Genomic DNA, 26,577 nt, shown 5'->3' on the forward strand with positions numbered 1-26,577 from the left:
CTCCTGACAGGCATTGCAATCATGCATTTTGTCTCTCGCAAGCACCGACAGGCAGAAAGAGAGAGATCAGGACAGGCGGAGATGTGTTCGGAAGAATCACTTCGGAGCAAATCACCAGACAGCAGACTTAATAATAACCTGGAGATTCCTGAGAGAGTAGACGGCCCACTCATTACAACTATTCCCATCAGCATTCACTTGGACCATCATCTATCAGGTCATTGTGTTACGTTACATCGACTGGTCTCACTTCACCACAGCTGTGTGGCAGGAATGGACTCCAGGTTATGGGTTCGCTGAATTTCACCAAGCTGTACTTGCTATATAGCAAGGCACGTGCCATCAGCTGTATGAACCCAAAATAAACTACTTTGTGATTTAATTGCAATAAAAAGAAAAAAAAGGTTTAATAACTACATAATGATGCCGATTTAGACGCCTTAGTAGGGAAACGTGTAACCGGTCAAAAATGTTCTCGACCCCTAATCACTTCAGTAGTACATAATCTGATAATCAATTGGCACAAGCTGTGTGTGTGTGTGTGTGTGTGTGCTGCAGTAACACACACACACACACACACACACACACACACACACACACACACACATCAAATATTTTCTTGATCTTCTCTCGTTTATGACTTCTGACTATGAGGGCCGACTCCTCACCTGCAGGCAAAACACCTGGACCTGCGATGGTTGAGAGAGGTTTGCACACAGTGAGGGAGAGAGAGAGAGAGAGAGAGAGAGAGAGAGAGAGAGAGAGAGGGGATATTGACTGGAGACAGACAGCAGTCGTGGAATGTTGGCCTAAAGCGAAGCACAGTGGGACGAAATAGGAAGGAGAGAGCAGGAGAAAAAGGGCGAGACAAAAGGAAAGCCGGAGAGGAAAGAGACGGAGAGGAGGAGCAAACAATGGGAGGAGGACACGAACAAAAGGAGGGAGAACAAAGGGAGAGATGCAGAGAAAAGACATTCAGCAGCTAATAGTTGGTGTGAAAACAGAAGTGAAGAAAAGTGATGTAACTCATAATTAGAATCTTTTTGGCAGCAGTTCTGACAAGGAGGGGGAGGGGGGGGGGGGGTATCTGCATATCAAATCTCAGCTTACACTGTTACCATGGCATCTCCACACACACACACACACACACACACACACTGGACCCAGATGTCCAATAGTGATGATGTCATCACCAGGACCAACAGTATTGACGGGGATAGAAGAATAGAGACAGCTGCTCATGTATGAAAACACAGTCATGAATAATGTTATGGATTACATGAATATGTTGTATAACTTGCTTTGCATCGTCTGTCAGAGCAAAGATATAGATAAAGCAAAAACAATGTGCATAGGTTGAAACTCAACTTAAACTAAATTACAATTGAAGAGCTACGAGTACAGAGACGACTGCTAGCCGCTAGGCTAAGTCCAAAACGTGTTCACACCAAACGCAAAAGGAATTTTCACCAGTTGTGTTGACCGACATCACCTTGGTAAGATGTGCAGGACAGGAGGCGGGGCTTACCTCCATGTAGACACCGACAAGGTTTCATCCATCATGGCTGAAATAACCACCAGTGCTGCTTCGTACCAAATAACCAAACAGTGTCCTGTACTATCACGATGTTTTGTAATGTCATTTGAAGTTCTCAAGGAAAGTATTCCAGTGTTTACCAGAAACTACTCAAAGTTATCTGTGCAAAGTGTGTTCACAATGTGAAACAAAGCTCATTTTATTTTCCCTTCATGAGCTTCAAAGTCTTCTTTCTTTACTGTACTTCTTTCTTTACTGTCTACTTTGTTCCTCAGAGCTCCATTCTGTCTTCAAGCCAACAGGATGTATACAAAGTGTCTGCCTGCTATTGTCCATAGTCACGTAGCGACGGGCTGCGGTGAAACCGGCCTTCAAAGCAACTAAGGAAATACCTCAGGCACACACACACACACACACACACACACACACAAACACACACACACACACACACACACACACACACACACACACACACAACAAATGGTACAAATAAAAGACAAAAGGCTGAACATGTCGTGTTCTTGGAATTCATATTCAGGGCAGAGGCGAGCTTCACTACTGAACCGTTCCTTCCTGTTTTGATGCCGGTCGCGGCGGCAGGAGCAGACAAAAGCAACCACAGATGAAAGTTGGATTAGAGGTTTTCAGTTACCATGAAATATGTATTTTTTGAGCATGGTGTGAACTCATTTAGCTCCAATGCTAATCATAATAACTCAATGCAACTTTGTATGTTAGCCGTTAGCTCCTTTATTTAGCAACGCAGGACTCCACTTCAAAGACTTAGCTAACCTTCACAAAGTGCCTTAACCTCCTCAAAAGCAAGTTATTACAGAATTATTACAATTTCTTTCTTTTTATAATATATTATTTTAATAATATAATATAATATTCATTGAACAGGTGCAATGAGATAGAAGCATTAAGGATGTTTTTATATTCCCCCACTCCCACTCCCACTTACTATTTCTGCAAATAAAAAAGATATAAATAAAACAATCATGGAGATAAATTGAAATAAATCAACAACAAACCTTACTAACAATAATAATCCAGTGATAATAAATGAATATTTCCTGTTAAAATGAATAATTTAATGATGAAACAAAGGAATATTTTAATGGAATGACATGCAGTAAGTGTGTTCATCAATAATGAGTGATTCACTTCAATTAGCTGTAGATAATCATTGGGCCCCAAACAGATGGCAATTTTCCAGCTGACAACCTGGCAAGACTAAAACTAAAATGCCTTTTCTGCTCACCAGCAGAGCATCATGTTTAAGTTCTCAGCAAGGTGTTTGAGAATAGATGTCCACCCTGTAGACCAGCTCACAACCAGAACATGTGACAAGTGACTGGACATGGGACTACACGAAAATTAGTGTATTCACAATATTATTCCGATAATCATCAAAATATGCTTCAAACATATATATTTGTTAGGAAATAAATATTTTACTGGTATTTTCACATATAAGAATTTTGAGAACATACCATTAAGTGATAAACAATCAAATAGTCTTAAATAAATGTATCGATTGTCAACAATCCCATCGCCCCATGTGACCTCTATATCAGGTATCAGTGACACTGGAATATAACAGACAACCTCTTTGCCCCTTTCCCCTCAATAAAGCCCTTGGGGACTCTAGTCTGGAGGTCACATCACGGGGAGCTGAGGGAGACCTCAGCTGGTCCTCCCCTACCCCCCCAGGCCTGCTGATGCTTGGAGCAGCCTGCAGTCTCCACTCCGGGTTTCACACACCCTCTCTCAGTCCTAATTAATCACTCCTCCTCCTCCTCCTGTCCTCTCCTGTCCTACCACATGGTCCTTTGTACCCCTCACACTCCCATTCACAACACGGAAACGCCTGGATTTTTAACCTAATCAACACATTTGTATACTCACATATATAGGAGTCAACTGTACACATCAATCTCTTCATATATATCTATATATAGAGAGAGACCCTGTTGTGGGTCTGTTAATGAGACTGGTAATTAAAAAGTACACAAAGTGGACTCTAAACCCACTTCTTGAGACATAAACCCCCTTCGATTCCAATGCTTAGCAGACACGCCATTCCTCGGTAAGTTTGGAGCTGATATCAGCGGCTCCATCCTCTCCCTCATCCCTCCTCTGGATGACTCCTCTACAGACACACGCCGAGCGAGCAGCGCCCTAAAACGAGCCCGGCTGACGAGCAGCGAGCAGCCCGACACTTAAAGCCTCTGAAAGCAGCTTACCTTTGTCCTTTGTCTCCTTTTCCATGTTCAAAATAAAAACATTAGTCCTCGTGCACCGGTCACAATAGAGGTAACTGCAGGGCGGGCACGCCCGTCAACCCCCAGCAGTGACGGACGGCCGTGTCGGCCAATCGGAGAGCTCGAGAGGAGAGGCGGGTCTTGGTGTGGCTCATCGCCATGTGGGATTCTGTTAAAGGACCACACCGGGCTAATTCTGACTTCTCTCCATCAGCAGAGAATCCTCCTGTCTTCAACATCTTGAGGGCGTCGGTATCTGCAGTGTTTACTTCAGTGGAGCTAAGCCTACCTGTTTTAAACTCCGTTCACCACCGTTCGTGTTGAAACAATCGCTGAGTTTATGTCACCCAGCCTTGTGAAAATCACTGCTTTGTTGATTTTATCTAAAATGACTGCATTACTCTATTACAAGCCATTAAACCTACAGCTTTCAACGTACATTGAAATGAAATCAGGTCTGCCTCTGAAGCTAGAAGAAGCAGGTTCTGGGTGCACTTGATGTTTCTGTCGGGCTGCTTCAGTTTACGTAAGTGGCCCGGGTGGAGCTAGCAAGTAATATCAAGTTCTAATTTTGGCGGACCTCAATAACAAGCGCACTCTCACGATACAAGTGTCACATGTTCCCTTGGCTGCATCCCATTGGCCAAAAGTTCTGTCTGACTCTGATTGGACATTGTAACCAGGAAGCAGTGAGATAAACAAGCTTGAGATAGCGAGAGAAAAGAAGAACAACTTCCCAACATGTCCCAGTATGAATACGAAGAAGACATACTGGGAGAAGTAGAAAAGCATTCATTCATGGAGACTGTTGAGTTGTATCAGTACGAGCCTGAAATTAGCATAACTTTCAGCCAATCGTTGACCTTCTTCATACTTTGGTTCAGCCCTCTGAGCTGTCAATCACGACAGAGCCGAGACGGCGGTCGGGCTGAATGTTATTATGCCTGGAAGATATTTCTCTACAAATCTGCATCAAAGCCAACGTGAACTTCAGTGGAGAAAATACAACATGCAGACGACGGGATGAATATTGTTTCTCCATGTGAATGTTACCACCGGCCGAGTGATGCTCTCTCTGGGTCGGAGGCCTATTGACCTGATGAAAGGTCGCTCTGCTGCTTGTACACTGGTTATGAGAGAGGCTAAGTCCCGCCCCTTCTGGTGTTTTCCTTTATTGCAGAAAAATATGTAGGTTGACACCGGTGAAAGACAAAAAGAGTTGCTGATGGACTTTGTGCACAACCCCCCCTTCATGGGATGAAGCAAATGAAATGAAAAAGGTGTGTCATCGATTTCATCACAATTGGCTGCAGTTGCAGGAGAGTGAATCATCAGACCTGCCTGATGTAGACTCGTTCCCATTAAATCTATGCTTGGCTAATTTTGACCTTATGTGCTGGAGCACAAGTTACATTCTTCCCCTCATGAGCCGTTACACTATATACTGACTTAGGGTCATCTTTTTGTCTTCCATAAGTTATAGATTTTTGACATTCAGGTAACAAACTCAAGCACTGCGACCCGAAGTGACTCCGTAGTTTGGATAAAGCACTTTAATAGCAGATGAATATTAGAAAGAGGACATGACGCTTCATGACGACAGTTAGTGTATTACTTACAGGAGCAAAAAAAAAACAAAAAAAACAATCGATTTGACACTCGGGTAAAACTCAAAATTTGATATGTCTTCTCTTCAAACACTCTCTTCTCTGTGATGCTACTCATTCAACACTACACCCTTAAGATTTCAAAATAAAATCCCGTCCTTAATGCTATTAAATAAATACCTAACACAGGCGACACCCAGGCATTTCATTTGATGCAATTTTACAGAGAAAAGAATCACTCAAACCACATTGATGATGATGTTTTCATACATTTCTGATCTGAGGACAGTCAACAAACCCCATTAGACCCCATCCTCATGCATGCCTGAAGAGTTATACACCATGACAGACAGATATATCTGGTATATGTCCAGTATATGTTCACATACATCTTACAGTATGTTAGTTGGCGAGTTGTTTCGATTTTATGGTTCAGAAATCATCAAGCAGAGCTGAAGGCGGAGCTTTTACTGGACGCAACGATGCATTCAAACAACAAACACGGTTAAATTTCTATAACACAGCTATTATAGTATTGAGTTTTTTTAAATCAAGCGAGACCACACTTGTTTTGGCGAAGTGCTGCTGCAGGTCTGTGAAGCGTAACAAAGTCAGCATGGGCTTTTATTTCTGATAGCAAAAATCGTGATTTCTCTCGGCCTCGTGATTGGTTTGATGATCCTTTCCAGAAGTCAAAAATAGCTTATAAAAATAATTTCATTTGTTGTTGTTTTTTTCTCCGTTGATGTGAGAGGTCATGTGACTCTGGCAATCCTGCGTGTTTGACACCTTTTCGCACACCTTGAAGCCCTGAAACTGTACGGCGCTGCAGGGCCTTCCTGTGTCTGTGATTCACTGCCCCGATGTGGTCCAGTATCCGCTGATTTACGAGATGCTTGTGAAAGATACGGGACCGCATATCAAAACTACCTGGCCAGTCTTCCCCAGATGGAAAACAACACGAAGTTGAAAACAAAAGTGTATGATAAGGTGCTTTCCCAAGAACTAGATCGCAGGAGCTGGAGTTGTTTCTCATCCCCCGTCTTTGGCCTCGACATGCTTTAACAGTGCGAACAAGTCTCTCCGCTGTCCTGAAGCAACGGCAGGTTTGTGAAGGTGAACCGGCCCGACGACGTAACAGTCACTCAGTGCGGGGAGGAGAACTAAAACTGATGGAGAGACAGCGAGAGAGATGACAGGCAGAGCAGCAAACACATGATGGATAAGGTGAGATAACTCAAGATGGACAAGTAGAAGGCGGCGCACATGAAACAGTCAGAACCACAGAAATCCAGGGAATCGGTTTGTAATTAGTCATTATTTTGCCGGGGTGTATGAAAGCGCCGGGATGGGAGGAGGAGACGAGGAGCATCAACACAGGCCATGCAAACGCAGCTCCTCGTCCTCTTCTGGAAGGTTTCAGTCAAACATTCGCACCACATCGCATACAAAAAGCTTGAGATGCTGCGAAAAAAAAAAAAAAAAAAAAAAACGTTTCCCGCACACAGCGCCTCCTCCGTGGCGTCGCAGGCAGATGGCGTTGTACAGGTGGGAAGTAGGGCTATCATGGTGGTGCATATAGAGATATTTCAAATGGGTTTGTTTGCTTTTTTTCTGCTTCCTCCATCACAGGACGGACGCTTGTTGAGATTTTTTTATTTTTTTTATCTCCTCCGGTCTAAAAAAGGCGAGCCTTCTTCTTCATGTCGTTCTTCTTCCAGAGGGCCATGCGGTCGAACTGATCCAGGGTCATGCCAAAAACCGCACGGAAGTCCTCAGGAGACAGGTGTCTCTGAAAAAGCAAAACACAGAAATATACTTATATCATGGACATGAGGCAGATTATAATTAGAAGAAACTGTCGGCTGCACGGTTGGTTAACTTGAGACATTGCCATCTTTTCACCACAAGCAGTGACAAGCAGCAATTTCAACACAGCTTAATGAGTGAAATCACTCATTACTCACTAAATAGTGAGTTCGCCATGTTGTAGTGATGTTTAGAGTCATTATACCCGATATAATGGACTCAAAGCATCCCACAATTCATCATGGTAGTGTGCAATAGAGACCATCATGCATTGCGGAACAGAGTAGATGTATTTTATGTATTTATTTATTTGAGAAAATATGCTTATTGCCTCCACATTGACAACAGGATACTGTTCCTTTTGTTCTTACCTTTCACAATAAAAGCCCTAGACATATACCTGGCATCACTGCTTAGCAGGGGAACTAAAATTACAACAAATTAGTGCACAATATGTATTTACCACTTAGGTACAGCTTTGTTTCGGCAACAAAACAAACATTGGGTTCACTTTGGGTGTCGACCACAGTCTCGGGGTTGAAAGTCCTGTGTTGCATCTTTAATGCTACGTCACCAGCTCTGGCTGTTGCATAGTTACATGGATGTGTTTAATTTACATCACACTAACGCAATGAAATGAATGAATTAGTTTGACATTTTGCTGCTTTATGTACGTGCAGGAAGACTCTCTCCCTCCTGTTAGACGTTCACCGGGCTTCTCTCTAATGAACCACATGAAACACAATGATCTCCGCTGGCTGTTTGTCTCAGTCAGTCCAATCATTTGTACTCCACGTCTACTGTGTGGTAAATCAGTAGCAGCTTCCTGGCGTAGGAGCCGTTCATCCAATCCTGCGATCACGTCCGTGTTCGCCACACAAGCAGGCGTTTTAAAGCCTTCCGTATCGAGCTTTAACACGCCGCGTTCTGTGAAGTCCGTCCAAACCAAAAAAACCCGGCTCGGAACAAAAAAACACGCATGGTATTGATTTAGACCCAGAACAAAAGCGTACGCCACTTTATTGTGAAACTTTGGCTGCACTGTGCACAGCAGGTGTGCGTCTCTGTGATGGGAGAGATAGTAAACTGGAGGCAGGCTGTTGCTGTGTGGCGGCCAATCAGCTGGTTGCCAGAGCAACCAACAGAGGGAGTGATGTAGAGGGATAGATATTCACCCTGAGGTCATTCCTCTGACGACACAGGAACTAAACGCTATTTAACTTAATAAACAAAAACTGCATTGTGTATTACATTTCAAGGGAAACGTATTTCGTCTTAGATTATGTTGCTCTTGACGTATCAAATTAAATTAAAAGGAGGGACGAGGTCTGAGTGGTGGACGGGTCAAGAACACAGGACGTCCACCAGGAGGCTGATGTTAGCGTCCATTCGAACCGAGCACTTTTGTTGTAAACCGTAATTTTGTAGCATGTTTTTTCTTTTTTATTTCTATTTAAAACTGCCACAGAAACAGAAATATAATGGACATAACTACGTTTCCCTGGAAACATAACTGAGAGTGCAGTTTAGTTGTATGGGACAGGGTTGGTTAATACTGTATAAACCACATAGAACGTATATTTAAATTTAAATGTTAATCACTCTGATTACATTGCATTAAAAACTGCTCAGATCACCATATTCACTCTTTGGATGATGGCAACACTGCTGGTGTGTGGGGTGATAATCATCTATCATAGCAGAAACATGACCACAGTTTAAAGTTTTTAAAAGAGGTTCTAATCCCATGTGTGGGACTACTTTACCGACTAAAATACAGTTTTCAACTAAATGGATCTGGAAATGGGTAATATAAGAATAACAGCTGCAGGACATTAGTTATTACGGGACATTAGGACCAATTGTGCTTAATTATTTTTTATTTTATTTCGAGGCATGAAACTAGGCGTGACCCAGCGTTAAGAGCCGGTAATGTGATACAACATCAGAATGTAGAACCGGTACCGGTGCCAATTATATTCACATTCAATAAAATCCCACAATTTATTTAGCATGTCGCAGCTTGAACTTACAGAGTGAACAGCCATATGTCACCATTCAACGTTTCCATAGAAATAGGAGGAGAACAAATATCCCCATTGAAATCAACATAGCAGGATGGCCTCCATTTTTATGTGTATTGATGCCATTGTGAGCGTTGTAGCGATCCATTTTTTGTACCCCAGTTATTTATTTTATTTTGAAATTCACCTTTCTTTACAATTATTTGCTTATTTATTTGTTTTTCTTTTTCTGAGATTGTTGTTTTATTGGGGAGGAATAGTGTTTCTTCTGTTATTAAACAAAGGCAAATAAAGTCACACAAGGTTATTAAAAATCATAATTTACCCACAACAATCCTATGTGGATAAAAGGGAGAAGAAGCTCACCTCCAGTCTGGTGCGATCTACTTCTCTGGGAAGCTTCACTTTCACTCTGTGCGTCACCGCCAGGATTTCATAAGGGTAGATCTGGCACACAAAAGCCAAGCATTGTGGGAGATTTATTGGGGAATACGATTGTAATCCAAAAATCCCAAACAAAGCTGCCAAGAATATTATTTGTGAAGTATTAACAAATGAGGAAAGTCTTACCTTGTATTCTGAGAGGGGGGCAAAGAGAGAAAGACAGAATTAGTCTGGTGGAACAATGAGGTTTTATTTGAATAGCAGAGACGTTATGAAAACAAAAAATCAATTACACCTTATGGACTCAAATCTCCTCCGAAATATTAGGTTTCAAACGCGTCGAAAGCATTACAAATGGGTGCACTGCATACACACACACACACACACACACACACACACACACACACACACACACACACACACACAGTTATGAGGTTGGCATCCTGTCAACTCAGCCAGCAATGTACACACACACACACACACACCACACGGCAATAATCCTGCAGCTGGAGAGATGACATCACCGCTCTATGTTGTTACCTCCAGTAACTGATCTGGAGCCAGAGCAGCGGGGCTCTGAATGCTTGGTCACATGTAATCAGGGATTGTAAACTGACCTCAGATCTGTACTCAAAGGAAAGATGACACGGGGCTTTTCGACTGACATTCCTACATTTCCACACAACCCCCTCGGTGTGTTTAACATCAGTAAAATTGTCCAAAAAAGGGCTACGAGACTTGCAGTTAATATAAACAAAAACACCCACAGTCTCAAAGCCTCATCACGACACTGAAAAAAAAAAGAAAAGGCGTGCCTACCACTAACATGAAGAGGAACACAACAAAGAACGATAATTTTCACTCTCACCTCTCATGCCTCCCCAGCTCTGGGAGTCTGGGTCCACTTCATCCTCCGCCATCTCAGCAGCCTATAGGAACACACACACACACACACACACACACATGGTTACAGCATCATTCACATGTCCTGACCTGCAGCATCGCTGGTCCTCCTGGACTTCATCAAAACGAGAATTCATCTGTGAGCCTTTCCTTCACTGCTTCTGCCCCTGATGTGCTCCAATAGGAAGTGACATCACAGGTCAGGGAGACAAACCTGTTTGTTGTTTGTCAACTAATAGAGCCAAGTTGCCTCGAGACCAGCAACTCAAAATGTATAGTGATGAATTATTCAAGTTTCTGGTGGGAAACTATCTGCGCTTGGCCCTTTCCTGTACCACCTGGGCTTCCGTAGTCTCGCTGTTTGTCTCTCACCGCATCGTTTTACATCGCTGATGGTGAGCTGTGTGGGAAAGTGTTGCTGCTCTAATGTGCTGCTTTCCTTGGAAATTGAGCTATTTACACTATAACCATTGGTGCATAATGTTCACTGTTAGTCCTTTGAACATGTTGTTTATGGTGATTTCATTGATAATAGAAGTTTTACAGCTGTGTCACATGACCAATATTGTGCCGCAGTGTTCATTTCCCAGAGTAAAATGCTGTTATTTTGGGTGTTTAGGGCCAGAGGTGCAGAAAAGCAAGAGACAGATGACAATGAATGTTGCTTTAATGGTTTCTACAGAAGTGGATAAACGCTGGAAAAACGGTCACAGAGCCACTAAGTGTGTCTGCAGATACGAAGCGTGTGATGTATCATAATCTGGATGTTGCAGCTGAAAACAGACAATCACACAACGAAGTGCAAATTGAGATCTTTAAATTGAGATTGGGCATCGTGCCATTCTGTATAGAGGCACGAAATCATGTCGAAGAATAAAATCTCCCTTCTTCCAACACACTAAATCCACCATGTCAACAACACTAAGCAGTAACGTCAGCAAGAGAAAAACAGTTTAATATACATGAGCTTTCATTTCCTCCTCTGTACTGTTTTGTCTGCCTGTCCTCCGTCCGTCAACAAACACAGAGGCAGAGCAGCGGTACGACATCAGTGGATGATAGACTAAATACTGACTGTAATCGGATTCTAAAGGTTTGTTTGAAATGGAGGAAAACTCAGAAATGGTCTAAAATGCCGCTCTGAGGTTTCCTGTGTTGATTAATAAGGGCTGGTGTAAACATTTACTGTAAAGATGGAGGATTGTACTAGAACACAGCTGGTTAAGAAACAGCACCGCCTAGTGGTCATAAAGGAAGCCAACGAAGGCCTTTGTGTGGTTGTTTGTTAATATTCTAAAGAAGTTAGAAGTTTGACTGGACTTTTCTCACCTTATAGATGCCGTTCCTCCCATAGCCGGGTAAGGATGCAGACTTATTGTAGGGGAAATCTGCAGAGAGAAAAATAGTCATTCTCATGTGTCTGTGTGTGTGTGTGTGTGTGTGTGTGTGTGTGTGTGTGTGTGTGTGTGTGATTCAGCTATGAGCTACTCACTAGGCTGGGAGGTGTCCGTGGGAAGACTGTGGGTCGATTTGCTGGGGTCCAGGTCTTCTGGACCCATGTGTCCATCAATCTCACTCTTCAAGATCATCCAACTGGTCCTCTACATTAGAGAGAGAGGGAGGGAGATAGAGAGACAAAGAGAGAAACATGGAAGGAAGTGATGGATGATGGCAGAGTATGAGTTAGTGAATTAGTAAATGGATGTACGGTATTTGTAAAGCTTCAGAAAATGACTTGGAAAGAGACAGAGACACACATGGACCCACCTTGCTATCCTCCCCATCCTGCCAAGATGTTCTAGAAGCTGTAAGACAGTCAGACGTTAATGTGCCGCTACAGGAAATCACCCCTGGACCGTGACATCATCACGCCATCTACAGGGAGCTGGGTGGATCTGTACTTCGAGGGGGCTGCACAGGCGCGCTGGGAGTCCGACCCATCGGTTGCTTAAACGTGAAAACTTGAAGATTTCGTGACTGCCTCGCAAACTGCCGTGAGACTGTGTGCTAACACACTAAAGCATTAGCATGTGTGCTTATCTAGATACGTTATCAGGCAGCAGATAACTTGACCAATGGGCCGAGTTCCCACCAAAGCAAGTGGAGTCCATCGTCCACATGATTTCACTTTACACAGCCTCAAGGTTAAAGCATTAGGAAGAGTCTTTTATTTGGAACAAAGTAGATACAGATTTTTTCTGGCAGACAGCACGCTCGCCTGTCTGCATACAATCACGCTGCTGACAGCCAGCTCATGCATCTGTAGGACTCTGCCATGTGCAGCCCATTTACTTGTCGTATCCACTAAACGTGATCATCTCCCTGGGAGCTGACGGAGCTGACAGGGACGACGTTGGGAAAAACCGTGAATCAGAACGCACACACACACAAACAAACACTGGAGAGACACGGTGAATCAACCACTCACGGTCACAGCATCACCACGGGAACCAACGAATGAGGTGGTGAGATGAGGGCAGGCATGCATGAACAAGGCGAGCGAGTGACTGTAACACCCAAGAGCCCCGATTCCATCAATCGGACCCAAACGGACTTTAATATAAAAATAAAAAAATAAACTTGTCATTGGAATTTAACATCTTAATGTTCAACCCATAGAAATAAAATAGAAGGGACATTCCCTTCCAAATCAACGTATGGTCAGAGTGGCGGATATTTGTGTCTATAGTTGGAAGACAACTATAGGATGGTTCAGACCTCTTACACCGGCCTGATGCATGTAACTCCATGGAGTCTACTGGATGAGAGTGGGAGAAAAGGGAGGCGATCTGGGGATAAACGGATGGCGAGGTGACCGGCAGGCGACATGCAACACATCGTGCAGAGACCAGACCAGAGGAGGGAATGCTCAGAGGAAGTAGACTGTACCATGCTGTTTGTAGATGGGGGGCTTTCTATAGATATTATCTTTGACCAGAGTCTCTGAAGATGTGAACGGAACGCAGAGGAAAGAAAAATGGAAGAAGCCAACATGAGAGGGAGAGAAAGAAAGAGAGAGGATGGAGGAAAAAGAAGCATGAGTTAGCAGTTATTGAGGGATGAGATATTTTTTGAAGAAGCAGAAGACGGGGGGGGTTGCTTTATCGCTGGATTCAACACATTCAACATTTGTCATTTTATGGCACATCAGAAACCACTTTTTAAAAATGATTCATGCAACATATTCAAAAATATATCAAAATATACTCTTTGTTGCATGGGAGGTTATTTGATGCAGAACAATTCAATGGCACTCAAAGGATAATACCAGAAACCACACGTCAGTCTGCTCGTATTAGCGTTCTTTAGCTGTTGAAATGGAGAAGTGCCCCGACATTTATGATCTAAACGTCACAAACGACGGAGAAAGAGTCGGAGGATAATGTTGCATTAGCTGTGCTGCTCGCCGAGGTGCCTCTGGAGGACAGTGTGATTTTCCCCCAAAGCCCATCTAATCCATCTTACTGTCAGTGGAGCCAGACGGGCCTCTGACAGAGATGCTTAGCAACAACTGTCACACATTAAGCCACGGCAGAAACATGACGCACAATAAAACAACCCATGTGGGTCGCTCCCCTGGCTTGTTTCAGTGCCTGCCAGCATCTGAAACAATATCCATATAAAAGCAATGAGGACAACGACTATAAAGCCATTAAGTGGGTAATCCTGGGCCGTTCCTTCCACTTAACTTGCTTCCAACATGGGACTTTTTCTTTTTTTTTGCATGACTGTCAATGAGAACAACATGTCGGATCAAACAGATTTCCCTTCCTGAGACAGTAATTACGGTTATACTGTTTCTCAACTCAAATGTAATACTTATCGATGCGATCTCACGTTAGATCATTGCCGTGTCAAAAAAGAGATCGCTTTGAAATGAGCAAACAGGAGGGACACTGGGAATAAAATATACAGAATACAATCCATAAGTCAGGTAACAGTTCAATATACGGCGCAATGGCATGGGGCCTCATGCAAGAAGCGCTTATACAAACAGAGCCAAATGATTTAAAGGGCCAGTGTGCAGCAGGGGAGGGATCTATGAGCAGAAATGGAAAGTTCATAACGTCATATGCTCAGTGAATTTCACCAAGCTGCATTCACTGTGAACAGCGAGCTACACGTCAGCTGGTTTACTATTATTATTATTATAAAACCAGAATTAAGCTGCTTTTAAAATGCTTGTTTTCTGAATGGAGTTTGATCAGAGGTAAGCTAACACTTAAATAATGTCATCTAGACATAAATACAGTGGCGACCTTGTTGTTTGGACCAGAGAGTCTCTGGTTTCTACACCTGGTTTGGTTCGGTCTCTGTACTAATTGTGGGACACTGTGCCTTTAAGAGAACTTTGCATTGACACCGTTATTTTCTTCCAGTTATCAGATATTCTGAACCTCACAAAAAGGATAAGAATATGAAACTGTTCTTGAGGGCCAATATTCAATACATGTTGATAGTTTCACAGCACTTATCCACAGGTGCCTGCAGAGAAATGGGTCCAATGAACTGGAAAATAAGTCTAATCTGGTCAAAGTGTTTATATGTTAAACACACTGTGTAATCAGGCTGCAGTAATGCAGGAGACCCAGTTGGGACTTGTAAAGACACTCAGTGTATAAAGATGTAGGATAAAAAATGAAAAGTTGGGTTGCGAGCCAAGCGGGAGCGGTCATGGCCTACCTGGTACGTGGAAATGGCGGGGAGCAGCCATGTATGTAGAAGTAGAGGAGGGGGATTTGCCATCAGAGTAGGTGGATAAGCTGGGGGTACTCCGACCACTTTCACTACCTCCAGGTGGGGACGGAGGTGGGCATTGGATAAGGATGAGGAAAAGGCAAAAGGGGGAGGGTTCGGGAGAAAACAAAGGGTGTTGGGGGGTAAAAAGGCAGCGTTAAGGTAATAGCATATTAATAATGCAAACAAATGTGAAGCTTTGATTACAACATCGATGCAGGTGACTTGATAACCCAGCCATTCACAGGATTTATATTTACTACACCAAAACTGCCAGATTCACCCTAATGGCCTTCTAAGTGATGAGACACAAACATGACTACGCAGCATTTTGAAAGCTATGTTCTGCCATGTTCACGTTCCTCAGCCCAGATCTCTTTTAGCCAGCGACATCCTCCAGATCCTCCTGGAGATCCCAAAGCATTAGGTGAGCTTGGTGATGTAATCTCTCCTCGGGTTCCCCCGGGGTCTCTCACCAGTCTGGGAACACCACCATGCTGGGTTCCTGAGCCACCTCTCATTGCAGCAGCAGCCATCCTTCACAAAAGCCTCACTTATATCTCCAAATCTACACATTTAACCCCAAAACAGAAGACTTTGTTCTCATCACTTACAAGTTCTCAACATTATAATGATTATTATTAAGTATATGGACCAGAATAATGCAGTTATATAACATTAGTGTGGTTTTATGTGTCTTTGATCCCAACCAGGGTTATTGTGTTACATCACAGGCAGGCTGGGTGATGGAGTCACCGACACCCACAAGGCCAAAAGTCATAAACACTCGACATCCAGAGGTTTTTTTCCGAGTAAGAAACAGAGAGTGTTGGCTGATTGAATGCACACTCGTCTCCCCTCAGACACAGAGGAACCATCGGCAGCAGATCTGGATGCAAGCGGATGAGATCACCAACACAAAGTGCAGGTCTGAATGTGGGGCAGATCCTCCATAAAAAGATCTGGAGCTACAGTAGGAGGTGATGGAGTGAGGGAGGGTTACACGTTTGACAGTCACACACAACACGATATAAAAGAGGGGATCATTAACAAGAATAAAGGAGATTGAAACAAAGGCATGCATTATTTTGTCCTTGCGTGTTCTTTTCCTAAACTCTCCATCATTAGACAACACGTCTGAATAGACTACCGCAGTCACTTCTACGAGGAAATCTGATGCGTCCGTTGCATGAAAACAAGTAGCCTTCTTTCACGGTGCGTTAGGAACCGCGAGGGTCTGAACAATGCCAGCGGCGCACTGTGTTTCATGCCACTGCAACTGGCAACCAGACCCCAAATTACTGCTCGGCCCGCTCCGGCTATTTCATTCCTTCCTCTTTCATCTTCGCCATCGGAGGACTCCCCCTCTCGGCCTCTCCACCCTGTCATGGAAAAGAAACGCCAAAAACCCTGGACCGCGTGTTCGTAACGTTTGTGTGCCGGTTCCCTCTCTACCTCCTCCTTCTAATCAGCAGAAAGGTCCATGCGAGCGTGTATGTCAGAAAAATGGGAGAGTTCTGTGTGCCGTGTGCAAAAAGGTCAGCCTGGTCTCCTAAAAAGTACGTTCCCACACAACAAAAACTGCTTTGTGAATGAGGTTTCAGGAGTATTTCGTTTGCTCTTGATTGGACAAATTTGTTTCAAACAAGTCTGTGGAAGTTCGCGTAGGGAGGCGGTCTCATCAAGTCTCATTCCAACCAGGTACTTTAGTTGCTTGAACATAATCACAGACTTTTGTTAAGTTTTTGCTTTGTTTGTTTCAATTTCATTATTTGAAGCCAAACCAAGATCCTAACCAAGTAGATTTGTTGCTTGTTTTGTTTGTAGCGTTTCAATCTGTTTAAAACAGCGATTTTTCGGTCCAAGAAAAATACGTAATGGAGAGTAGAGTTTAGTTGTATGGGAACGTCATTTTGGGAGACAGAGGCAGAAGTTCTCATCCTATCAACTCTATTATCTATACTCTATATTTTGAATAGCGCTTATCTGTGGTGAAATTGAGTGATGAGTGCATTTGCAGATGGATAGCAGATATAAGGTGCTGACTAATGCTGACTAATCCCTATATTCCATCTCTGCGGTCTGCAGTTCATGTTTATCGGTGCTTTGCTTCCAAGGAATGCATTTGCTAATAATGTACTTACTTGACTTTCTCGTCACCCTGCCTGCAAACCTCAACGTCTCTTTTTATGAGTCATCAACACACTAAAGTCTGCACAGTCCTTCAGATTCACACGGAGGACTTGAGCAGGTTAACACCACAGGGACGACGTGTTGACATGACAACGGACAAACGCTCATTCAGGAAAAACAACAGGGTGGAGGTCAAAAGCAGGCAAACAACTCAGGTGGACAATTTGAACGGTCAAGCAGATAAATGATCTCCTCCTTCACCTTCCTCCTAATATTTATCAGTCGAGTTCAACCATGCACCACAACAACCACGTCCACAGACACGAGTGAAAAGGGCAGGCAGAATGAGAATCTGAGTGGGCCTATTCACGTACCAACACCACGATATCGGACAGCAACATCACAAAACCTGCTAACCATTCCACTGTTGGGAGGGGGGGGGGACACAGAGAAGACAAAAACATCTGGTGTTTTTACCGTTAGGAGGAGGTAAACTGAGATGCAGGGATGTCCTAGGTTTAGGATCGGGTAGGGGGTCCTGTCTGAACCCTGGGGGGTGGGGGGAGAAGATGAAGCAAAGGGAGGTGGTTGGGTAAGCCTTTCTGCGGGGGGGGTCACAGCGTGCAAGGGGGAATGTGTTCAGTCCCGGTTTGTGATGTTGACTTCAGGAACGTATGGTATCGTGAATAGCAGTTAGCCTTGTCGTGGCTTTGGGTCAAGAAATAAGGAAAATAAATCTTCATTAGTGATCAAACAGTGGTTATAGACACCGGGTCGGAGCGTTCTGTTTTCCCATTATGACTCATGGGTCTACGACGAAGCGAGGGACCCGGAGTGTGAGTTTCCAACACGTGGTTAATTTGGTGCTAGACCTCGGGCCATGCCAAGTGAAGTCGATCCAGTGGTCGTATCACACAACCTCACGGCAGGTCGTGAAATAGTCACGGAGCTGTTGGTTTCCTGCACGGGGACTCGAATTGACCATTTTATTTGTGTAGCTCAGCATGAAAACAACAAAAATCAACTGGGGTCCTTTTTTAATGGTGGACACACAAATTAAACTCATCCATGTGACAAAGCAATGGCTAAAGTAGTATTAAATATTGATAAAGCCTACTTATGGTGGACGGATGGATACAATAGTTAGAGAGTCGTGCTGAGCGACACGAAAAAAAAAAGTAGATTTAAATGACGTGACTATCTCAGGAATTGCTGCGAGGCTGCGTTGTATCACAGCACTCCATTCTTTTGAACCTCCGCTCCAAGTCCAATACAGAGAGGACTGGCACTGCTGCCGTGGGGAATGTTTTTGATCCTATAGCCAACGTCTGCATGCTTCTGTTCTGCTCGGGGAAAACATCGGAAACCCCGCCTTAGGGGCACTTTCAATGCCTTTTCAAATACCACATTTTTGGGTGGTTCTTGAAAAGCCTGAGGTTTTTTTTTTTGACAACAGCAGTGATGGTCCGTTGTCTGTATTGGACCAGGTCTTGGTCTCAGCGTGCTTTGATACCTCTGAAGAAAGGGATGTAGTTGTGGTTCTGCAGCATTGCCAAGGTGGTGGGGTTTAGGTGAAAAGACAAGCCTGCACTGCCACCTACTGGCGTGGGCGAGCACTGGCCACTAGCACCACCACCACCACCACCACCGTGATGGCCATTCCCTTCAGCCCCGGCAGAATAGTATACAGGGAGGGAAGACGAGTCCCTGGAGGTGGAAGGGGACTTAATGGCACCAAAGAGGGTTGGAGGCAAAGGCAGAGTACTGGAGTCACGGGCCAGGCTGCTGTTTCTACCACCAAGGTTTACCTCTGGCCCTGAGTGTCCAATCAGATCACAGGAAACATGTTGAGTCAAAGGAGTAGTATAAATAATACCTGTAGTATAGGAAACGTATAGGAAAGCCATAAAAACATAATATCATGATATTTAGTTTTCAAGCAAACAAGTGACTTTCCAATATTAGCTTAACAGCCTACTATGCAAATGACACCTTGAGAAATGTTCTATTTGGACTTTTAATTCTAATTATGACCAAAACCATCCTCCATGTGCGGATTCCAGATCATCCAATGGGGTTTTGACACCTTAAAGTCATGGTTGCAGATTTGAATCACGCTGTAGAGAAGCATGTCATTCAAAATACAGGAAGTAGCAGATGTGTTCTCCTAAATACAGTAAGGGAGCTTTTTTCCCAGCCATCTTTTTCCCTATCGATCACTAAGAAGAACACATGTGGGGACAGAGTCATGTGTAACATTACAAGAAACTTGGATAATGATTCAAACGTGGAGGTTTTTAACAGGAATATATGGAGAATTTACCTGGTCGGCTGTAATTCTGGGGGGAACGACACGGGGTGTAACGTCCGTAACCCCCCAGGGAGCTGTTGGAGCTGGGGCTGGAGGGCCTCCGCTGACGGGGTGACTTCTCCCCATCACCCTGGACCAACACATAAAGTACAAGGATATCTACTGAGAAACAAGCATCACCTCCCGCCACAATCACTATATCAAGACAGGAATGTGTCATGACCGTATATTCTTCATGAGACGACTCCGTCATGTTGCACCAAACTTTAATTCAAGTTTAAGTGTATCATAGAATTATTATTTGCTCTGATGAGATGAAATATTTATTGCAGCTATAGCTTTAAAAAAAAATAATTTGGGCCATGATCTATATTAGTAATATTAACTCACCAAGTTACATAAGAGCTGCTGACCTAATAATCAGAAAGAGAAGCAGTTATCTTTAATCTTAAAATTACATTCCCAAACAGTTTGAAACCACAGACTGTATACGAGAAGTGGACATAGTCATGGTGATGTCACCCATTGGTTTGTGGATTACAGTTTTTTAAGCCATTTTTATCTTGGATTTTTGGCAACCAGTGAACAGAAGTGACCATATTTGGACTGTGGAGGAGCGACGGGTGGATCTGACGAACACAATTACACTTCCCTTTTAAACTTAATTCACAATGCGCTCACAAACACACACACAGGAAGTGTCACGCTGTCTACCTTTACATGCACACTCATATTCCACTATTATTCCCGAATATCACAATATTACTAACGTGACATAGGTCATGTTACATATTCTGAATTAGGCCTTATTCTCATTGATTAAGACACATCTGATATTTCAGGTTTTAGGATATGTATACAGCTCATTCAGAATATCCGTCACTCTCTCAATTGGGGTTTCCACGGCACGAAACACCCAGAATATTTGTTGCATGTAAACGTAGTCGGGGATGAAGGGAGTGTGGCATCCACAGTGAGACACAGTGCATCATATTACCTCAGTAGGAGTAGGAGAAAGCAGCTGGGGGGACTGCAAATGAAGAGGGGGAGAAAGCCAATGATTAGGAAAACTGTGAGGTGATATGAGTTGATGTGAGTGAGTCGTCCGCTGTGAGGACACTGTTAATGGATGGGTGACATGATGACTGCACTGCCAAGTGAGAGGGAGGCAAGCATGATGTTGATGAATGAATGAATGACATAAAAAACTGGTAAAAAAAAAGGGAAGCTTTCCAAGATCAAGTCCAGTTGTCATCGGTGTCAGATAGAAAACTGAGAAATATCTTGTGATCGTTCCTGTTTTCACCACATGCTGTAAATTCTAATTAGAATATATGTTCTATATATTTTAATTAGATATATCAAAATGGGTAATATCAGCCAATATAAGCATATTAACCAAGAACAGGTGTTGTTTTAGTTTTCAGTATTGGTGACAGAGTTCCCTGTCTTATATGTAACAGAGAATGTTAGTACAAAAATACCAAATAAACCTTTGAGGCATCTTAGTTTCTCCAGACATATTTGAACTGTGAAATTGTTTAAATCACAAATATAAGGGAATATGATCATAAATGTTTTGCTTTTAATGCTTTTAATAGTTATTTATGTACAAAATACAACCATATATGCAGTGATAATCCAGCAGAATGAGTACCCACTGGTGTCCTTTCACAACAAGTAGAGAACTTGAAATGGCCGTAGATCATTTCCACCACTAGATTCGAGGGGTGCAACGTTAGAAAGAGAGAAGTGAGTGACTGGTCTACCTCTCCGTAGTGCCTCTCCTCAGACGGATAGCTGACGTACGGAGAGTAGGACAGCATGTCAGGCCTGTCTATGTTATAGATGGCCTTGGTCTTTGGAAGGGCTGCCAGGTCCTTGTAGTCCAGCATCTCCTCTCCTAGTTTGGCCTGGCAACAGACAGAACACAGCATTCTTCATTTATCCATCATGTTAATTCAATTAATATGTTTTCATCCAAGTTATTCATGTTGTGTTGTTCTGATGAAACAGCTGAACTATGTGCTGCTACTTCCCCCCCCTGGTGGCGAGTAGAGGCAGTGCAGTCTTACATAGATGACTCTGCTGGGAGAGCCCGAGGCGCTGGATGCTGGGACCGAAGTGATGCTCTCAGATGAAGTCCGGGTCACCTGAAACACACACACACACACACACACAAATACACAATTATTTTCAAACATATTGGATGCGCACAGGTAAAAGGCGATGGCAGAGAAATCTTTAATATATTCATTGTTGTCATGCTTCGTGATATTCGCATCTGATTTTTCATGTATATCCGTCTTGTTCTTGTCCTCAAAGCAACCACATTAAACAGTAGCTCATTACTTAGTTTACTGTTTTTTCTTCATTAAATGTAAAAGAAGTTCCTGGAGCCTATTGTGACGTATTCAAACTCCACAAAGTCCATCATGTACAAACAGCACGTATCACAGAGCGGTGCCGTTAGTGGACGATCAGCACCAACCGGTTATTGTTACGGGACACAGGTTGAACACAGAGTGAACTTTCCCCGTCAGAACAGAGTCAATGATGGTCAGTTATGTTCCTGCCAAGCTGTGTGAGTGTTACCATCTTCACATACGGCTGACATATATACATATTATGCAGGAGCTGACACGCATCACTACTTGCTGGTTAAAGCACCCCCGTACATGCAGACTGGTGAACAGCATCTCACAGCGCCGTCGCTCGGCCGCTGCCCAACATGAAGCAAATGCGCCGTCACCAGTTTGATCAACCCATGCAGCAGGTGCTTGTGGGTAGAGTTACCGACCTGCTGCTCTGGGACTTCGTCAAGCTGTATCCTGACCTGCTTCTGGGAAGGAGAGGGGTTATGATGAGGAAGGAGGACGGGAGACGATTAAACCCCTCGTCCTCTTCAATGTCATAGTTACCAGATTTCCACCGCTAATTTCTAACTGCTTGTTATACTGGTCCAATACTATTTAAATGCTGCCCGTGTGGGACTCATGAGAAGTGCTCTAATTCTATCATATAGAATTCTCCCGTATCTCCCTATTTAAAGCTGAACTGTAAAAAAACGACGTCACCAAACCTTCCCGAATTACATCTTAGGAACGACATGTGAAGAAGTTGGGCTCTGCGGTCTGAAGCTGATCTATTTCGGTTCCATTTGAGGATTCGTGAAAACTAGCCTCGAGCATCTTTTCCACCCACCTTACTCTTCTCCTCCTGCTTGGCTGCTTGTCTGCACGGAGGATGCCAGATAGAAGATCCTGGAGACACGGAGGCAAAGACAGGAACGGTCATATTGTGATGGTTTCCAACATTTCACGTGTCCAAAGTCATTTTTAGAAGACCAGCTTGTGTATGTTCTTTTTTTTCTCATATTTGCCTTTGTGCCACTATTTTTTCTGCTACCAAAAAAAAAATACATTCTGGCAATACCAAAGAAAGTTATTAAAAAAGAGGACTCGTTTGTCACCACATCACGCTCATCTTCAGCTTCTTATTGTCCAACAAGAGACAGTCGTGTGTTTTAGTATTGAATCCTTTGCGGCCCGACACAGTTTGGAGCTCCAGGCTTCTAAAAGCTCTTGAACAACAGATTTAAAGGTGTTTATAGTTGCTCACCTTGTAGGTACATTTCTTCTCCCTCTCCAAACATCTGCTCACAGCGAGCACAGCGGGCACATGTGGGGTGGTAGTGCTTCTCTCCGGCCTGGTGAGCAGTAAACAACCACAGGTTAGGACCATGTATGCATTATGGCAGCAAAAAAATACTGGTATCACTTAACATTTTGTAAAGAAACAAATGTTTTTCTTGGGTCACAGATAAGACGCATCAAATAATCTTAACTAAGATGATCATAAATAAAGGATATATCAATTTATTCTACAATAAAATACTACAGATTTTGAATGAATGAAGTCAAACAAACTTGACATGGTACATCATTTTATTTTGAGTCAAGTTTAATTCCCTAAGTGTCACCAGCTAGTGATGATGACAAAGAAAGGGTTACATTATATTATTTGGCCACAAGGGGGAGCACTTGTGTTGAGTCAGGACCACTTCAGCTGCATTCAATGCCGAGGTGCAACATGAACATGGCCAGTCAACTTGACTCTTTTAAGAGACTTGCATCCACAAGGCAGTGTGAGGCGAGGGGGTTGTCATGGTGCTGATGGATGTGTCTGTGATATGAAGGTACCAATGGAATTGTCCCTGTGCTTGTGAAACCACAGACTCACGGCAGTCCGTTAAATTGTTATGGAGTTGAAATGATTGCTTCGTGTACATGGACATGAATTTCCCATTTGTTTTTGTGCCGCTCCAAGCTACTTTTATAATTTGTTTTCCTGTCAGACGGGACGACGTTACGCTACAAAACCTGCTGCTGTGTGTCGGCGTTCGGTCTTCCATTGGGAACAGTTCGGCTCTCCTTCTCCTTTAGTCTATTCAGATTTGTTCTGACTCTCCTTGGGTGCCTCTGGATCAAGTTCTTTACTTTTAACAAGCCATTCAGTCTGCTGGGTAATCTGAACAATTCCACCTGTTATTGCCTCATTCTGTGTTGTGTTGTGACAACAAACTCCATATTTGGGAGCAAGCTGAATTATCTCACTCAGTTGGCAGCTTTTCCTGTTTAAAATACGTATGATTTATGAGCTCAATAATTAACTAAATTACTCAAGATGGATACTTTTTCATCTAACGTTTGCCTCCCAAAGGCATCCGATCCCGCTTCAGCAGAACCCCGACTACGCACGACTCTGTTGCATCATCTCAATATGGAACGGTACCAGAAAACAGGATGTCGACACCCTCTTTCTTGGAGAACACCCTGCTGAATGCTTATCTGGACGGAGGGAGGAAGCAACAGCAGAACTGACTAATGAGCAGAGAGACTCCAGGAGTCCTCAAACATCAGCCCAGACAGCTGGACTGATAAGACAAACGGGGAAAAGTGTTGTGGAGCTGTGAGTTAAATAAATATATTCATAAGCCTCCATTCAACACAAATGGAAGCCGTACAAAAGGTCATTTGCTTGAAAACCTCGCCAAAAGCTCATTCTTGAACTAAACAGATAAGATGGTCAGAGAACTCGAGAAGAGAGGAAGTTGACTTAAAAGGCCGGAGCTGGATGAAATTCAAACATGGAAAGTATGAGGCCGGAAAAGAAAGTGCTGCAATCCAATCCGTCCAGCTGAAGCTGGGAGAGATCATGGGGAGATTGCTGCATCATTTCCCCCTCTTTATTTATTTACCCTTTAACATACCATCTGCTTGGGGAACTCAAAATCCCCAAGCCTCTATTGATCCGTCCATACCCTCACCTCACCTTTGCAGACACAGTCAGGCGAGAGGAGTGATCTAATCAGAAGGCTGGGATGGATTTTGGTGAGTCGGACATACAGGCTACAGGACGAACACGGAGAATCAGCGATGCTTTGCATGGACGAGGCCAGTCGCTCATCGATCTGACAGAGTGGTGCTCAGAGAACAACCGCTCAACGTCAGTAAAACCAAGGAGCGGATCGTTGAGGAGGCGGAGACACCCACCCCGTAATGGAGCTGGAATCAGCATCACAAACATGATCATCACACACCTCCATCCTGGTGAATACAAGCCAATACATGGCTGGATTTCTTCAGGAAACGTCGTCACCGGCTCTGGCTGTGGCATAGTCACGTTAATGTTTTGTGTCCACCACAACAAAGGTTTCCTATTGACTTCCCATTGACATTGTTTTCATGCTCTATTCCTGTCCCTTTATGTGAAAACAATACATGGCATTCCAGGTCTACTTTACGAGCTGCCGCCATACGTCCACACAAAGCACGCTCTTTGATCTCGGCTGAATGTCATGACATTTTGAACGCTCAGTCTCCCCGTTACTGTTTCAAAGTGCAGCCCGACGCAGGTCGAGTGGCTGGAAATGGCTTCTGATTTAAATATAACGAATGATACCAATGAAGTTTATGAAGCGTTGCAGAATCTCTCAGAGGAACTCCACAATAGAATATTAATTGAAACCTTCCATGTCTGAAGGAATGAGGCAATGAAAGAAGAACAGAAGGAAGGAGAAACACTCTGCCACTGTCTAATTGATGGCCTGACAACACTGGAGGAAATGGAAATGGATGATGTCATTCACACACAAACACACACAGAGAAACTCAGCAATGCTCTCATCTCGTTTCTTATGTTTCCGTTGCTCTCCAGACACGGCAACCTGATCGGCGTTTATGAAAGGAGAGAATGGGAGAGACGGCCACGAGATGAGAGAGGAGAGGGAGAGGGAGAGAGAGGCATTGTTGTGCGGAGGTCACGGCAGGAGCTTCCAAGACCCCCGTCTAAAAGCTTTCTTCTCCTCCTCCTCCTCTCATCCCTCTCTCCGCCCAAGGAGAGTATCCCATGTCCCATCCCTCCATCACTGCACAACAACACACTGTTTCACTGGACCCACATTCCCCTGCACGGAGTTATACCTTCACCTCACACAGCCCGGTCTAAGAGAAGCTCCTTTCCCACATGAACCTGATGAATCCGCAGCTTTGAAGAGTTAATTGTTGCTAAGGGGAATTACTTGAATGGTAAACAATAACGTCTGTCTCGCCAAGCAAGATGAGTCTAAATATTAAATGTAGATTGACCTTATTGCTTAAGCAATACTCGATGCAAACTTTACTTCCAGAGCACTGGAACCACTTTGCAAATCTATTATCTCAGACATTTTACTGTCTATTAATAAAGAGGAGTAGTGCTTCCCGTAAATATTTAGTTCACTCTGACAAGTAAATTTGTCGTAAGGCCCCTTTATGTATTGACCCTGCATCCATCATGCATTCAAAGATATGCTCTCTCTATT

At 43.6% G+C, this 26,577-nt stretch overlaps 1 protein-coding gene across 7 annotated transcripts in view; it reads right to left on the reverse strand.

Annotated features, from left to right (window-relative positions):
- Window positions 1-5,340: 5,340 nt before the first annotated feature.
- The window catches only part of ablim2 (actin binding LIM protein family, member 2), a 58,539-nt gene continuing 37,302 nt past the window's right edge, over window positions 5,341-26,577 (reverse strand). For 2 of the 7 annotated variants that reach the window (XM_084002300.1, XM_084002299.1), the window contains exons 7-20: window positions 23,334-23,421; window positions 22,917-22,975; window positions 22,513-22,554; window positions 21,788-21,865; window positions 21,482-21,625; window positions 20,710-20,742; window positions 19,725-19,842; window positions 18,915-19,217; window positions 15,215-15,322; window positions 13,421-13,474; window positions 12,299-12,336; window positions 12,024-12,132; window positions 11,861-11,919; window positions 10,435-10,557 (exon numbers count right to left, since the gene is read on the reverse strand). In XM_084002300.1, coding sequence (XP_083858426.1) covers window positions 10,450-10,557; window positions 11,861-11,919; window positions 12,024-12,132; window positions 12,299-12,336; window positions 13,421-13,474; window positions 15,215-15,322; window positions 18,915-19,217; window positions 19,725-19,842; window positions 20,710-20,742; window positions 21,482-21,625; window positions 21,788-21,865; window positions 22,513-22,554; window positions 22,917-22,975; window positions 23,334-23,421 — 1,341 coding nt within the window. In that variant the 3' untranslated portion in view covers window positions 10,435-10,449. Of the gene's footprint in view, window positions 7,204-9,610; window positions 9,692-9,814; window positions 9,823-10,434; window positions 10,558-11,860; window positions 11,920-12,023; window positions 12,133-12,298; window positions 12,337-13,420; window positions 13,475-15,214; window positions 15,323-17,878; window positions 17,951-18,914; window positions 19,218-19,724; window positions 19,843-20,709; window positions 20,743-21,481; window positions 21,626-21,787; window positions 21,866-22,512; window positions 22,555-22,916; window positions 22,976-23,333; window positions 23,422-26,577 lie in introns of those variants that run through there. The other 5 variants (XM_084002305.1, XM_084002301.1, XM_084002303.1 and 2 more) reach the window with 5 other exon arrangements.

This window comes from Eutrigla gurnardus (assembly GCF_963514095.1).
Source record: "Eutrigla gurnardus genome assembly, chromosome: 23".
NCBI lineage: Eukaryota > Metazoa > Chordata > Actinopteri > Perciformes > Triglidae > Eutrigla > Eutrigla gurnardus.